Source organism: Hippichthys cyanospilos, chromosome 22 (genome assembly GCF_059441005.1).
Source record: "Hippichthys cyanospilos isolate Australia breed blue-spotted pipefish chromosome 22, RoL_Hcya_1.0, whole genome shotgun sequence".
NCBI classification, from domain to species: Eukaryota; Metazoa; Chordata; class Actinopteri; order Syngnathiformes; family Syngnathidae; genus Hippichthys; species Hippichthys cyanospilos.
In genome coordinates, this window is record NC_142390.1 from 7,586,489 (window position 1) to 7,603,878 (window position 17,390).

Here is a 17,390-nt window from a genome sequence, read left to right on the forward strand (position 1 = left end):
AAATGAATTTTCAGTGGAAAATTTTGATACTAGAAAAAAATCCAAAAAAATAAATATAACTGCCTGTTTTTTTTTTTTTTAATTTTTCCTGAGATGACGGATGAGAAAAAAAAACTGAAAATAAATATCATTTCCCCCTTTCGACAAAAAAAAAAAAAAGGCATAAAATGAAATGCAATTCGGAAGCTGCATCCCGCGCACTACCTTGTTGGTGGCGTCGATGAACTTGACTCCCTTGTAGGACACGGAGAGGACGATGGTGGGCACCTTCTTCATCTGCTCCGTCGACTTCTTGGAGAGCAAGACAAGCGGGGACAAATCACTTCCGCGCCACGGCGACGGACCCGCGCGCCGCTCGGTTTCGCCCTGGGCAAATTGAGCGCCGGCCATACCCTCATCTTGGCGCAAGCGTCGTGCGTGGATTCGGTGCCCCGCAGCTCCTTCACCAGCATGGAGCCTAGGTACTGCTCGCGCGAAAATCCCAGACGTGAATCCGGAGCAGATGGTTCGTCAAATTCCAGGTCGAGATTAAAAGATTACATTTCAGACATTTAATCGGTTCCAGATCACAAAACACTATTTTCGGTTTTTAATCAACAGTTTCTCATCTAAATAAAAGCATTAATAACAGAAATCAAGGAAAAAAAAAAAAAAAACAATTGTAATTGGCCATGCAATGTCATTGGTAACATGTGACTTGAAGGGGCGGGATCAAGTGGGCAACTTTTACGATAAAAAATACATATTAAAAGTTGCTCAGCAGTCACAAACGTATTTTTTGGCGTATAAGCCGCGACTTTTTCCTCATGATTTGAGCCCCTGCGGCTTATAGTCCAGTGCGGCTTATCTATTGTTTTTTATTTATTTTTTGCAAATGTGTGTATCTGTTCCAGGTTTCAATTTATGGAACAACTATGAAATAGAACTGTTAGTCAATGGCTATGCTCAAAGAGTTTTAAAAACTGAATAAGAAAATGTATGAAATTTTGGAGAATTTGTGACATGTAAATATTATATACAGTCCTCAGTATATATGATTTTATTTGCGTATTTATTATTGTGTATATGAATTATGTGCAATGTCTTTTTTATGTTCACTAAAATAATCAATCAAACAAAAGGAGATAAGAAAAATTATATTGAAGTATTGATTTTGATTTTCAACTGCTATTTAACTAACAGTATTCTGTTAGTGTTGAAAATATAAATTTTCTAGAAATATGTTGGGACGAAACATGCAGGCATGTTCAGTCTGTTAAAGAGAGGATGTTGGCAGATGAATACAAAAAAATAAAAAAAATAAAAAATTCCATGTACCATCTTTTTTCATAAATATCTGATGTTATGACCTGCGGCTTATAGTCCAGTGCGGCTTATCCCTGACAAAAATCATTTTTTTGCTCATATTTTGCTGCTGCGGCTTATATACAGGTGCGGCTTATAATCTGGAAAATATTGTAATTTTTTTTGAAAGGCTAAACTTTACTGTGACTTCACTATCAGTACTCACAAAACAGCAGTGCTCTTACTTGATGAGAATTTAAAAATAAATTCTAGTCAGCGACATCATGATCATAAATTGATCAGTCCTTCTGTGACTGCGGCTCTCCTTGCCCAAAAGCAAAGGCATCACAATACAGCCAAGCCAGATTCCATGTTATCGGATTAGATTTTTAAACTTAATAATTATATTCCCGTCACTAATTTTGAGTGCAATTCCAGTGTCGACCACTAGATGCTAGCAAACTAGTTTAAGGCAGAAAAAGGTCTTTCAGCAAAGACTGAGTGAATCCTTTTCACGCCTCCAGAAAGTACTGCCTGAACGCTAATTATGACGTCTACTTGCCAAATATTATTTGGAACAAGAGGCTAGGGGACTCACGTAAGCTTCGTAGTCGCACGACTGAAAGATGAGCTTCTCGGGGTGGTGCTGCCAGTACTGAACGGGTGTGGACGAGGTGGCCTCGTTGGGCGGACGCAACATGATGGGCTCGCACCATTCGCCCGCCTGCAGACGACGGCCAATCAGACATCGGGGGAAGGCGCGCCCGCCTCCATCACTCACCATGCTGACTTGGGCCATCTGCCGCTCCAGTTTGGATCGCGGTACGTCGTCGAAGTAGTTGTCGTTGCTGCGCTGGCGCCGCCGCGCGTCCGCCTGCATGATGAGGTGCTGCACGTCCAGGGAGCCGCCCGGGACCCCCGCCGCGTACGCCGCCGGGCTGAGCTGAGGGGGAGTGTGGTTGGCGCCGGGCTCCTGCGCACAAAGCCGACAGGCGGTCGGGTCGGGGCGGGGCGGGCGGGGCGCCAACGCTTCCGGCCGGACCTCCGCGCACTTACCCGGAGGGAGATGGCCCGCGGGGGTTTTTGGGGTGTGTCCTCGTGGAGTCGGTCCCCCAACGAGGCCAAGATGCGTTTGCGGTGCCCGATGAGACTAATCTTCAGAACCTGAATGGAGCACAGCGAAAAAAAATCATCAATCATTTATCACTTATTTATCAACAACAGCAGATTCCAACACTACAACTACAGTAACCTTTTATTACCTTTTATTTATAAGGATAATTCATCCAAAAAAACTACTCATTAGATGTTTATTTCATTTATTATTGCTAAAGTACCATATTTTTCGGACTATAAATCGGGACTTTTTCCTCATGATTTGAGCCCTGCGGCTTATAGTCCAGTGCGGCTTATCTGTTGTTTTTTATTTATATTTTTGCTAGCCCCCAGCAAGCAAATGTATGTATCTGTTTGAGGTTTCAATTTATGGAACAACTATGAAATAGAACTGAAAAGATGTTAATCAATGGCTGTGCTCAAAGAGTTTTAAAAATATATTATTAAAAAAAAAAAACATTTCTCAATTGAATAAGAGAATGTATAAAATTTTGGATGAATTTGTGACATGTAAATTTTATATACAGTACTCAGTATATATGATTTTATTGGAGCATTTATGATTGTATATATGAATTATGTGCAATGTATTTTTATGTTCACTAAAATAATCTATCAAACAAAAGGAGATTAAAAAATGTTAATGAAGTATTGATTTTGATTATGAACTGCTATTTAACTAACAGTATTCTGTTAGTGTTGAAAATATCAACACTTTTCTATAAATATGTTGGGACGAAACATGCAGGCATTTTCAGTCTGTTAAAGAAAGGATGTTGGCAGACAAATAAAAAAAAATGAAATATAATACAAAAATTTAAACTTCCATGTACCATTTTTTCCGTAAATATCTTATGTTATCGCCTGCGGGTTATAGTCCAGTGCGGCTTATTCGTGACAAAAATAATTTTTTTGCTCATATTTTGCTGCTGCGGCTTATAGTCCAGAAAATATGGTAGTTGTTTTGATATGAAGAAATAAAATTCATTTTCTTCTTGGTTATTGGTTATAAGGATGCATTAACAGTTAATCTTTTTTAATAATTATACTGTGTATTTATATTTTCATGACTAAATGTTTGAAACAACCTATGCAAGATGATTAAAATATTCACTAATCATTATACAACATTTGAGTCATTTTTTATTTGATACAATAGATCATTTAGAATTAATTTGAAGATGTATTTCTTTTCAAAAGTATTTATTACTTTTCTGGGGTTTTCCATATTTTACAAGGCGTCATGCATTTTCTAGATGACTCTCAAAATGCTTAAATTCATTTATATTTTATGATGTCTCAATGTATTTTTTAGGAAGTCCCAATATTTTTCATCAAACCTTTTCTATCTTGTAAGCCACTTTTGATAAAATTTGCATGATGTTTTTCGCATTGGTCAAGGTAAACACTATGAGGGTCTCGTCAGATCGTCTTCATCGCCGCTCATGGGGAGCGAGGAGGAAATCAAAGGAATCCACATTTGGAGTTGCGTAATCTTGTCTCCAGTGGAAGCGCTAACTGCTAACCTTGCCGCCCTCTAACTGCGTGTTGTCATCATTTCTGGTGCTTAATGAATGAATCATCTGACGGAGCGTGGCGATGCCGTGCGGTCCTCAAATGCACACTGTGATGTTGCTGTTTTCCTGCTGATTCCACCCAGCGCGTGCGCACACACACACACACACATGCTTGGACACCAATGAAAGGCTACATTGTTCCTGCGGTCACCAGGCGTCCTCTGACTGTGCCAGTTACCACTTTTTTACCGTTTTTTTAGAAAAAAATAAAAGACCAGCGGGAACGCGGCGGCCTTCGGCGAGGACGTTTGCACCTTGGCACGGCAGCCGGTCCGACTAAGCGCGATGTGGTGTGTCTGTAGGTGTACGCGCTTGTGTTAATTAGCTTCAATGTGAGGCCTTGCCGCCAGCGTAATGATTCTCCCCAAAGGCCTGAGTCACACACACACACACATGCGCACACACGGGCGCTTCAGTCATGTAGCAGTCTGATTTAAAAACATTCTTCTTCCCGAGTACCATTCAACACGGATTGTTAAACGACTTTTTTTTTTTAATATAGGAAGCAGTGTTATCACTCCTGGAAACGCATCTAAAATGGTGCAATAACTTGATTTAATTCATTTTAAAAATGAACCAAAGATTTTGAAAATGAACTAAATTGTGAAATTGAGATTTTGCAAAAGTGTTACAATAGGTGGTTTATTAGAAATTTTTACAATAGGTAGTACAGTAATTACTTTATTGTAGCATTTAAAGGGATAATCCACTATAAAAAGCTTGAATATTTTGTCTACAAATCTTTTAGTACCAGCCTTTTTAGACACTTCTTTATCCTAACAATTGAACATATTTGAAAAAAATAATAAATATGTATCTGGGATTCAATGTCTGGACACTTAAACACATAAAATTGCATCTTTGGATTTCAATGAATTGAATTTGATCATTATTTTTCTCGTTCAAGTAATACTTTTAAAATTTTTCCATGTGCTGTCTACTGAAAATTACATCACATGTGCCGGAGGATCAGTTAACGACCAATCACAGTTGAACTAATGAATGTCACATGACAAACAGGTGAGCCATGATTGGCCATAAGCGTACGTGATGTCATTTTTAGTCGAAAGCAAATACGAATGATGTGTTTTTAAAAGTATTCAAAGAATTTTGGTTGGACTTATTTTCCACATTTTTTAAACAAATTAAACCACTAAATGACCCATAAAATAAATTAAAATCATGTGTCCAGAACGCTTGAAGAAAATGTACATTTTTGGCCATATCGGCCAGCCCTACTTCAAACCAAAATGGCCGACTTCCTGTGTCTTTGTAAGTATGACTTCTTGAGACATTTTTTTGGGTCTACTCATGATGCACATGCCGACTAAATTTCACATTGCCCAGTGCAATTAGGGGGCTGAGTCGAGTTCAAGACGGCGTCAAACCAAAATGGGAGACATCCTGTTTCTTTCACTGATGGTTCTTCGTGTGTCTTGTCATGGCTTCTTGAGTTTTTTGTTGATGCCTCCCAAATTTCATGTCGCTCGCTAAATCTGGCTTTGGGGGGGCTCAATTTAAAAATACAGTAGTACATGCTTGAGGCATAACGCTTCACAGATCCAGCAGTCATAAGAACATCATCTACTTTAAGTACAGCAAACCTCAAGCAGAAGTTCACCTGTTGCCATGGCAACACAGAGCCGCATCAGCATCCAAGCACACACACACACGCAGATACGGGAACACGTAAAACAGCTGTTTCGGGAGGGTCGGAAGACGAAGTCGTTATCACGGAGAAGACCAAGGAGGCGACGGCGAGCCAACGCTGCGGTGCGGCGCAGCAGCGTTCGCATGTAAAATGGCCTCTGCCGCATGCGGCGACCAGTCGCCGACACGTCAGCCCGCACAGGCGGCGATGTCCGTTGGTGATGTTGTTAGCGAGCAGATTTCCCGTCTGTGGTTTGCCAGCCGTTGTTCTAATCTTGTTAGGGCTGCCGTTAGTGCAGATGGGAGCGGCTTTGATCAACGGATTAAGGCGGCACGAATAAAGACGGCTCGGAGAGAGGCTGTCGACGAGCCGGCATGCCAAAGACGCAAATTAATTGGGTGGAAAATACCAAATTAAAATATCACAGTAGAAAGTGAGTTCAATCTGAACAAGAATTTATAGCTTCATCCTTTTGGCCGACTTTTGTGGGCTCCCTCGGGCTCAATTGCCTCCCCTGAAGAATGTGGTCACGGCCTCGATGAGGTCACACAGTGACCTCTCCAGAATTATTTGCGGTGGGTCAGAGACTCACTGGCATCAGGTTACCTCAAATAGACTCTGACCGGGGATTTTACTGACCCACGCTAATCTCGATGCCGCCTTGGCAAATAGAACCACGAAAGAGACCGCATCCCAAATATTACAATACTCATCGCCGCTGTACGTATATTCTTTATACTCTATTGAAAAAAAATATATATTGTGAGGTGAGGGGACCATAGTGAACTGACAGTCATTTTATACAACAAATGATTGGTGTAGAATGCCAGCCAATCGCAGGGCACACAGAGATGAACAAACATTCACACACCCAATCACACCTAAGGACAATTTAGTGTGTCTAATACACCTGCCATGATGATATTCCATAATAGATATATTTTGTGCTATGATATGACATTTTAAGGCAGCAGCTCTCAAATGGGGGCACGTGTACATATGACCGTATTTCAGAATGCCTTTTACTGCTGTGACTCAGATTTTAGTTTTCTTTTCAAATTAAAAGCAAAATAACTGGAACAAGAAGCAACCTATTGCTAGATTGCGTTAGAGTAAGTCTATTACAAAGCTTTGTATGCCTTGATTTTGTTAAGTTTTATATACATAAGCACATTATCATTATTAGCATATTTTTGGAAGATGATGTTACATAATATAAAGATAAATATTTAATGACATGGTTGGTCTATTTTTTGGGGTTTTTTTTCAGGAAAAAAATCATAAAGGAAAAAAATTGGAAAAGAAGCCAATCAATTTCGAAATCCACAGCGTCACACGCTCTGTCTCATTTTACTCCTCAGTTATTGATTTTTGAAATCATCTTTGCACCTGAGCCTGCCCCCCCACCGCCAGCACTTGGCTAATGTGTGTGTGGAATGGCTCATTAGTATTGACTGGCCTGTAAATCAGGCAAACACACACCATTTAGCCACACCACACGTTTGGAATGGGGTGGGGGTGGGTGGGGGGGGGGGGGGGGTCCTACTACTGGACAGTAACCACAGACCAATTGGTTGTCTAGCCCCTAACCCCCCCGCAAAAAAGAGGGGCTGCAATGTGTTGGAAGAGATAAAAAGAGTCCAGTAGCCAATAGGGTGGCTCGGCGCCTACACAGAGACAGATGCATCTCCATTAATAGCAGGAGAAGAACTAGACTGTGTGTGTGTGTGTGTGTTAAATGCTGCAGGATCAACTTGAAAATGAGATCCCCTCACTTCTCGACACGCGCACACGGATACACACGCTCGGATGAGAGTTGATGCTATTTTCTGGGTTACTAAAATACTTCAATGGGGAAAGATGAAGCGCGTTTCATAATGCAGAGCATCAGCAGCACGCACGCACATATACACACAGGCGTGAGAGTATAGAGTGCAATAAATATCACATATTGTATGCAACAACTCTATGCATATAAAGTAGCATACAGTATGTCTATATTTACTACTACCTGCTTGTCTAGTGTCTCCTCAATATCCGAAAAAATAAATAAATATGCATCGTACTGCGCAGTAGTCAAGTCGGACCAAGCGTCTAAAGATGGATTGCGCCAAAAGGCGAGCCGAGGCGTCCTGGGCCTTCTAGTGTTGCTTACGCAAATGGGTCACACGGCGAGAACGCCACGCTGCTCACGTCAACATGATTTATGCTCTCCAAGTTTCGTAGCGTCCAAAGAAGCTCAACAATTTTGCGCTACATGCGGATGCTCTCGGTTTCCATCACGCCATGGGATCATGTATTTTGTTTATTGGATTCACGGACCGAAATATACACGCGCGGATGAAACCCAACACCTAAAACGGGCTAGCCTGTCTGTTCAATGCTAAAGCTAGCTCTGAAAACCAAATTCCGTTTTTTTGTCCGAGGCTATGTAACATATTTCAAATTGAAAGTGCATAAAATAAAAGCAATTTTCAAAATCCTTATATTACTAGTTTGGGCCCATAACATCAGAAAACAGGCTGAAATAGTGATCATTTTTTCCAAAATAAAAGCAGATGTTTGCAAATATATTCACATAATGATAATCTGCTTTTATGGAGGACTTAACAAGCAAGATCATCTTTGTCAGTATTTTGTCCTTTTAAGGCACCAAAAAAAGGGTGTTGCTAAATATTTGATGCATTACCCATTTAACGTGCTGAGAAATTATTGTGAGCAAATATACCACAATTCTGCCGTTCAAGTTAGCGTGTATTGCTCAAAACGGACCGCGCCAGATTCATACTAATCATTGTTGTATTTATGACATCACGCATGGCTTGAAGACCATTCGCCGGAAGATGATGTAAGCCGAGTTGTTTGCTTTATGAATTATGAAAGGCTTTTTGTCTCATTGGTAGCCTAAGCGCAGACTTAGATGATGCGCCAAAAATTAGAGACGTGTTTGCAAAGGAGCAATTTTGGAGGTGTGAGAGTTCCGTTATAATAAACACTTTGTGACATTTTTGTGTGGTGCTGCGCCAAGAGATTTTTCGGAAATCAAATGTAGTGCACAACTTGGCCCAAAATAAAGGTTGTCAAGCTAAATGTAGACACTTTCTAAACCAGTCCGTTATTCAGCTAGATAAATAATGTTTTGTTTTCGGCTCATATGCGGGATAAAAAATAAAAAAATCGGTGTAAAATTAACAAAATAAAGGCTAATATTCTGCAAAGGACTAATGATAATACAATTTAACAAATAATTTATTTTTTGGTTCCAATTAACTTGCTCTTAATTTGAAAAGACAACTGTAACATTTTGTTACAGCACTAAAAGCATGAAATTATATTTGCTGATACCTGCAAATCCTATTCAAATTTTACTCTCTTGGAGCGTCTGTTTGAAATGAAACCAAAGGTGAGCAAGCCTGACAATAGCAGCGGTGTAAGAGTCCACAATTGTACCTTTCTGGTACCCCAACCATGTTGCACTGTTTTTGCAATCTGACAAATGGATCCACATTTTATTTTTAACTGCTGCTTCTGTGAGTATTTTGACAAGCGTCAGCCATCCGTCAAAGTTGACACAAGGGTTTGACGGCCGAGTTCAAGATTGTTTTTACGGACAGGCTCAGAACTAACACGTGTCACCGGGAGTGCCAGTGATATTTGGACACACTGAGCTCCTTCTATCGACCCCCCGCCCCCCACCCCTACCCCTCCCCTTACTCTCTACTCCCCCTTTTACCCACACAATCATGGTAGTCAGCAGTCACGATAAGGACCCCCCCCGCCCCCCCAAACAAAACACGTCTCCGAAACATCTCAGCTCTCACCTTCCTGGAGAGCAACGTCAAGCCGCGGTCCCGGCACGTTTATCCGCGTTATCGCCGTGGCCTCTCCCTCTCGCTCGGCAGCTCCGCTTCTTCTTAGCTTGCGGCAGCTGGGCTGCATGTCTCTGCCTGATCTCTCTCTCTCTCTCTCTCTCTCTCTCTAACACCCTCCCTCTCTCCACCCTCCTCCTCTCCATCTCGTCACTATGGCGACGAGGGCCAGGCGCTCGTATGGCGTCCGTCGGCTTACTACGATGCAGCGTGATTCACGATCGACTGGTAGCAGGGAAGTGGGGGGAAGAAAAAAAATCAATGCGGCGGAAAGTGCATCGAAGGAGGTAAATAAAAAAAAAAGAAGATATTGGAGTCACTTTTGTAAGTGACGTTTATCCCCGTTTTAATAAGAACGGATGTGTCATGCAGGCGTACTTTGAAACGGAAGTTTGAGTCACAAACATGCTAATGGATATATTGCAAAGAAACTCATATTTACACATTACTTCTCGTATGAAAAACACTACCACACACGAGCAATTGCGTGCTCATTGACGCATCTTAATACTAATTACATTTACCGTATTTTCCGCACTATAAAGCGCACCTAAATGCCTTCATTTTTTGAAAAAGCTGATGGTGCGCCTTATAATCCGGTGCGCCTTATATATGGATCGATATTGAGTTTGGGATTGGTAGATGGGGAATGAAGTGCTAATGTAAGCTTGACCTGTTTCTTTTGTGTGTTTACACTTGAACAAGGTTGCTCATATTGACATTGAGTTATTATGCTGTTAGGAGTTATTATTTGAGTTATTGTTATTACTTTGAGTATTACTAGATTGTGATTGAAAACGTTTTAAAATATGGCATTAATTGAGGGTGCGCCTTATAATCCAGTGCGCCTTATATATGGAAAACGTTTTAAAATATGTCATTAATTGAGTGTGCGCCTTATTGTGCGGAAAATACGGTATGTAACAGTACATGTGAGCAAAATGGCAGAAAAATAAAAACTCAATTTCATTCAATGTTTCTAAACGATTGCAAATTTAATTGAATAAAAAATAAAGCAATTTGAAGGTCTGATGATTTAACTTTGAACGCCACAATCAAGTAGTTAGTACCGATTGTAAAAAAAAGTCGTAAACATTGTAATAGTAATTGTAAACACCCATTAAGAACTTTGTCACTTTTGCAAAATTTCCATTTCGCGACTTTAAAATGAGGAATTCCTGTAATTAATTTTGATTTATTGCCAAGCCCTAGTACATGCTAAAATCAAGTGGGACAATTTTTGAGACAGTTGTCTGAATCTGGTTTTCAGGTGCGGAAATGAAACAATAACTCCTCATACGCCATGAACAAACATATTGTATATTTTCAAATCGGTTTATAATATATACCATGAATTAAAAATGAATGTCGTGTATAGCTTCAGACACATAAAGTACCATTCAAAAGTGTGGAAACGCTCTCATTCAGTTTAATTTTTTTCATCGTTTAATAATTTCCTAAAGAACTACTGATGAGTCGGACAAGAAATTGCAAAGCAAAACAATATTTTAGACTTTCAAAGTAGACAGATTTCATTCTGAATCTTATTTTCTCTGTTATCTTCCTGATGTGATGATGTTTTATTTCTCTAAATCTTCTCTTTACTATACTACTGGAGCAATATCAATGCTTGACCCAGTTGTATTAATAAGACGATAACTATGACAATATGGAGCTAGGATGGAGGCAAGTAAGAGTTGGGAGATGTGACGGTTTGATGGCAGCACAACGTTTCGGGTTTGATCCCGCCATCTATATTTAAGGCCCGGAACCATCTGGCAGCGGGATGCCGCACAATCTGTCCACTTGGAATCCTGACAGAAAAGGTGATAAGCGCACACACGCTGCTCGCCATCGCTGGCACCGGGCCACCCAGAGCCGTGCAGGTACACACAAGCGCGCGCGATAACACCAATACACTTCAATGAACTGCTATCATACCATATCCCGTGTCGCTACAGCAACCAGCAGTCGTCATGGCAACAGGCTAGCTTCGCGCCAGAGAGAGAGAGAAAAAAAAAAAGCCTGTCCTGGCTTTACTTGTTCACATATTTGCACGCACATGCTCTTTGTCAGAAAAAAAGAAAGAAAAAGTGCGACGGGAATGCACCGGACAAGTCTGGCCCTGTTTGTGACACACACACCAGCACACAAAGCAGAACAGGCCTTCACATGCCAAGAGGTGGAAGACTCCCTACTCCAAACTAAGCGGGCCAGAACGTCCCTTTGGTACTTCCTAGCTGCGTTTAATTCCAAAATAAAAGTCCACCATTTATTTTGAAGAGATGGGAACGTTAAAGAAACGTCCACAAGGTGGTGCTGCCTACTTTGGTCACATTTGGCACGAAGGAGGAAAATGATGCACAATAGTTTGATTTGTTGCTTACTACAGCAGAAAGACAAAACGTGAAAGTGAAACGTTCAAAATCGTTGATTAGAGGTGGCCAAATTTGAACCCAGACAATTCACCTGCAGCTTCCTGTCTTCACTCCAAAATAAAAGCACTCGCGCGCTTTAAAGAAAGGCGACAGGCCGAAGTGATAGGAGAGTAGCACCATCTTGTGGACGTTTCTAGAACGCAACAATTTTCCTTTGGAATGAAGCCATCAATTTCCAAGGCTTCCATAGAAATGGCTTGAATGATCGTGCGTACTTATACACTCTCAAGTAGCAGTTGCTAGAATCACTTTATCCTGCAGTTTAACATAAAATCACCAAATGTCACAACATTTTTTGTATTGAAAAATCGAAGTTCTTTGCTCTCATGTCAGTGCATGTCAAGACCTATACCTACTCAAAGATGAGTGAGGATAATTGGAAACTTTTACTTGAATAATCGCACTGATGGAACTTGGGATACAACCAAGGTCATTCGCGTTTAATGCAACCATGTTCTTGTGGAACTACAACAACTCACATGACCTGCCAAAGACTTACATAATTTGGCGTTTGCTTTAGACTTATATGAATTGTCATCGCGCTTTCGCACTCTCTGTGTGTCACATATGCATCCCACAGATGCGCACTCACACACATGCGGGCACACAGAGCACGTGGGCGGCATCCCTGACGCTGTGAAGCATCTTGCGGCCCACATGCTTATATAACGAGGCTCTCTGCACCTCCTCCAGCTGATCACTTCATCAGCGCTGCCTCCACCAGGGAGCATACGCAGCGGCAAGCAGAAGACCCCCTTTACACGCATTCAAATAGGCGTGATAATTAGCTCATTCACTGTCAGCCTAACCAAAATGGATCTATAATTGTCAATAGGCATGAATGGGTTAAATTCTCTTCCTGTGTTAGACTATTTGGGACATTGTGGACTCACGTTGATGAGCTCAATCTCCCAGATTTTCTTGACTAGGTCCATGGACGTGTAGCCGTTGACCAAGAAGGCTTTGGTGTAGTCACCCAGCTCCAAGGACTCCAGCCACTCGGCCACCGACGTCGGATTGTTGCCGTCGTAGCCGATCGGCCTCACCTGCATGAAATTGACGTTTTCATTTGGGCGCTACGAGCCAAAAAGCCACCAAACTTCTTGAAGTCGTCCTTCATACTTGAACAGAGTTTGGCGGCTTGACGACTCACCCTAGGCAGGAGGCGAATGGCCTGCAGGAGGCGCTGTCTGTGGGCAGAGTTGAGGATGCCGATTTCCAGCAGGTCTTGGTCCTCCACCACGTTGCTGCCCTGCGCCAGCCACCAAACACAAACGCCACATTAGTCCTTAGTGTTCTTCGCATTGAGCAAACATTTTGCACTTTAAAGCACTCGGCGTGAGGATGAGCACGCTGGCGGCAGCACTTCATTATGCAGCTCCGCGCTTGTCGATACCCTCCAAAACTCAAGTTGTGCTTGCAAAAAAAAGTGTTTTGTCACACACATTGTTGCCAGTTCTTGGATGACAAAGGATCTTTTTATTGTCTTTGTGTGGCTGCTAAGCCAACTATTTGGTGGCAACTTAATTCAAATAGCACAGAGTATTCTAACGCTAACATACTAACCTCCAAAGGTTAACAACTAGCATCTACAAAACCGATATACAGCCCTGACTTTTGACAGAAATGCCAATGAATTCAAGAGATTTATCGTCAGCTACATCGCATAGCTGTTTAAGTCATTTAAAAAAATTGAGCACATAATCTATAGTTTTATTAGGTATTTTCCTTTTATTGTATTTTACGCACTATAAGGCACACCTAAAAGCCGTATTTTTTTAAAAAAGTTGACGGTGCGCCTTATAATCAGGTGCGCCTTATATTTGGATCAATATTGAGATTGGGATTGATAGAATGAACTGATAAAGTAAGATTTACCTGTTTCTTTTGTGTGTTTACTGTTAAACAAGGTTGCTCATATTGACATTGAGTTATAATGCTTTTGAGAGTTTAGAGTTATTATTTGACTTATTATTGTTATTACTTTGAGTATTACTATATTGTGACTGAAAAACTTTAAAAATATGTCATTAATTGAGGGTGCGCCTTCTAATCCGGTGCGCCTTATATATGGAGGAAGTTTTACAATATGTCATTAATTGAGGGTGCACCTTCTAATCCGGTGCGCCTTATATATGGAGGAAGTTTTAAAATATATCATTAATTGAGGGTGCGCCTTATAATCCGGTGCGCCTTATAGTGCAGAAAATATGCAATGTGATTTCAAAAATCTGGGGTATCGTGATTAGATTAGGAACAAACGTTTTATGAAGAGGAAATCTGGAAGATTTTTTTTTTTCTGGGGCTTCAATGTCATTATAGAGCCATCAGACAACGGATATCAGAACAAGAACAATGCAGAAACAAACAGCGCTGACAGTTCAGAGACATTCTTTATCCTCTGCAATGAAGTCTTCAATACAGTTACAATTTTAAAGTTATCTTATTAGCGTGACAATACTACACAGTCATGTGTCATTATAAACATATTACAGTAATTTACTTTTTTCTTTTGTTTGTTTTTGCGAGAGGCCGGAATTGATTTTTATTCATTTCAATGAGGAAAGAAGACGTGCATGTGTAGCACGCCCTCTTGTGGCCACAAAGAGAACTCAATGTCTGGCCTTATTCCCGCAATTAGCTTTAGTTTAAGTGGATTCATTAGTATGCATAGTGATATGGAAGATAGATTTGCTTTGGAAGAGGCTTGACAGGCTACTTTGGTATGCAACGGGCGTAGCGGTTCATCAATCTCACAAGTCGGAGCTGCTTCGGTTGTCATCGTCACAATAGTCGCCAAATTAAAATTCCTGCTCGGCAGTGGCGGGTCGAGACCAGAATGGAGATGGATGACATGGATGTGCAGTTAGAAGATCAAGATAAAGACCAGCATTTGGAATATTGTTACATATATCTCCGTTAATAGTTTTTCGTGCCCTCAACTCAATTCCAGTTTGTGTTATGGGACACTTGATTAGGTATGCACAAGAAGCACATCATAACACAACACAGCAACGGACTTCCTTTGGAAAATAATGCTGTTATGCGCTTGTGCAAATGATGAATGGTGACCCTAACATTATGTGAAAGAAGACTTTTTTTTCCCCAAGGCTAGTTTTAATAAATCTGTGTCAATCTGTGTCTAAGGTGTCATTTTTTTTTCTTTTCAGACCGAGCGAAATTAGCAAACACTGCAGGGGGGAAACATTTGTGCATTTCAGCCCCAAAATTAAATAATTAACAAAATGTTATGAAAACAAGTGCTCCACTCTTACTACAAACTTACAAAATTACATGTGAAAACGAAATGTTCGGCTTTTACTTAACTTCCATTAAAGATCTGAGATGTTCGTCTCTCGGTTTAGTTGTATAATATTCATGTTTTCTGGATTTGAGGGGCACCTTTAGCGTGTTGTAAAAATAGCAACAGGCACGGTTTGAACGCCACCTAGAGGTCAAGCTTACAAATTGACAAGGTTCTTGCTGCAACATGCAGCTGAAGACGTCACAACAGATGAGGAGGTTGAGGACAGCAACTGGCATGTCCTCGTGTACACCGACCACGTGCGAGAGCACCTCCCGCAGTTGCCACGGGAACAAGACTCTCTTTGCAAAAACGGCATTTTTTCAATTCTTTCCAAATGTGCTGATTGGATTTTAAAAGATCAATTTTAAGAATTTTATAAAGCGAGTCACTTAAGACTCTCTCGTCCTGCGTCATTCCCGTCAAGCATCCGCAGGCAACAGGTGCTCTTCTTCTGCGTGCCACGTTTATACATTTCTCGGGGCTGTGCAACATTTAAGGGGGAGAAAAAAAAAAAAACGGACAGCGTCTGCGGCTCAAAGCCGCAGCGTTGGCCGTTCGCGCGTGGGAGGCGACGAGGAGGAAATCCGACAACTTAAAAAGAGAGCCAAACGCCACTCACCATGAACTGCACGTTGTCGAAGCCGTTGGCCAGCAGGTGGTTCTCGTACTGGACCAAGCCGATGGAGTCCAGCCATTGGCCCACCGACTGCAGCGGGCATCGGGGACCTATGAGGGGATGCAGGGGCAGACGCTTGAGCAGGGAGTAGCCGTCCACGCGGTAGCAGCGGCAGTCCGGCTGGGACAGCTGGCACTGCCACATCATGTTGTGGCGGGCAAAGTGGCTGTCAAACGAACCAGCCATGCCTTCCGATAGGAAGGGGCTAGGCTAGACACATGGTGAGGGCTTGAGGGAGGTGGAGGGGGGAGGGGGCGGGGGTCAGCGTGGAAAGGTGCGAGGGCTGACTCGTCTGAGATGTTGGAAAGAGGGGGCGAGGGAGGGGAGGGGGAAGAGGGTAGAGGTTGTATCCAGAAAAGGGCCCCGGTCCTGGGTGCAAAATCCGGCCAGGGAGGGGGGTGTGGGGGAGGCTGGCTGGAGAAGGATGAAGGTAGCGATCCGCAGGCGTGAGGCGAGAGGTGTCTGTGTGTGTTTGGAGCAGCTGCTCGCTCGCTCGCTCAGCTGTTGCGCTCCCTTGCCCGCTCCCCCTGCATGCGTGTGTGTGTTTGCGCGCGCGCGCGAGAGAGAGAGCGATGTAGACTCTCTTCATCGAGGACTCCCACGTTCATCTGTATGCTTCTGTTCTCTCTCTCTCTCTATCTGAGCCCTCCTCTCGCTCGCCCTATCCACCCCCCCCTTTGCCACTGCGCTGCCTCTGCGCATGGTAGCCATCACAACATCTCTGAGCGTCTTTCTCTACAAGGCAAGCCGTACACAAAAGAGTATGTGCATGTGTGTGTCGTGGTTCTGTTTGGTAACCATGGTAAAACTGAGAAATTAGGATCGACACAAGCAAAGAACGTTGGGTGGGGGCTAATGAAAACACAGGCGTTTAAAAATACATATTGTGCCTGTCAGGCGGAGCCTCATGTCTAAATATGGTCAATTTCCTATTTGTCACTAATCTGTTCCATTTCTCTGTCTCCATATCAGGTTAAGCTTTGAAAAGACTGATGGAAATAAATCAATTTATCTTCTTGAATTGTCATAAAACTAACTAACTAATCCTAACCGTTTAATCACTCCACGGGTGTCCTGCTGCATTAAGATGCCTCAAGATGAAAAGTCTGTACTTTAAGATTCAGATTAATTTCTGCCTGTTGTACTGCATAGTCTTTATAATATTTAAATTATTCCATAACTGATGAATCTAAGACCTTTGAAACAGTTTGGGAAGATGATTTGCTTTTATTAAGTCCCCCCCCCCCCCAATATAATAGCATAGCTCTTGTCACTTGTGTGTTTTACCTGAATTATGGTCTTTCACATCCAGCCCGCTGCTTATTCCCGCCCCGATGGAGCTCATAATCTTGTCGATCTGAGCAAGCACATGACAGAGATTAATTCAAGCCGTTAACCAAACAATCGTCAGGTACGTCGGTCAATAAGATGAATCAAACAAACAGTCAAGTACGTCTGGTTTCCAAATGAGC

General features: G+C 42.0%; 1 protein-coding gene across 5 annotated transcripts in view; it reads right to left on the bottom strand.

Moving 5' to 3' along the window:
• The window catches only part of anks1b (ankyrin repeat and sterile alpha motif domain containing 1B), a 71,021-nt gene that overhangs the window by 7,125 nt on the left and 46,506 nt on the right, over positions 1-17,390 (bottom strand). For 3 of the 5 annotated variants that reach the window (XM_088405808.1, XM_088405804.1, XM_088405803.1), the window contains exons 17-24: positions 17,206-17,275; positions 15,862-15,968; positions 13,089-13,187; positions 12,829-12,981; positions 2,341-2,448; positions 1,883-2,257; positions 393-464; positions 205-291 (exon numbers count right to left, since the gene is read on the bottom strand). In XM_088405808.1, the coding sequence (XP_088261934.1) occupies positions 205-291; positions 393-464; positions 1,883-2,257; positions 2,341-2,448; positions 12,829-12,981; positions 13,089-13,187; positions 15,862-15,968; positions 17,206-17,275 (1,071 nt within the window). The remainder of the gene's footprint in view (positions 1-204; positions 292-392; positions 465-1,882; positions 2,258-2,340; positions 2,449-12,828; positions 12,982-13,088; positions 13,188-15,861; positions 15,969-17,205; positions 17,276-17,390) is intronic. The other 2 variants (XM_088405807.1, XM_088405806.1) reach the window with 2 other exon arrangements.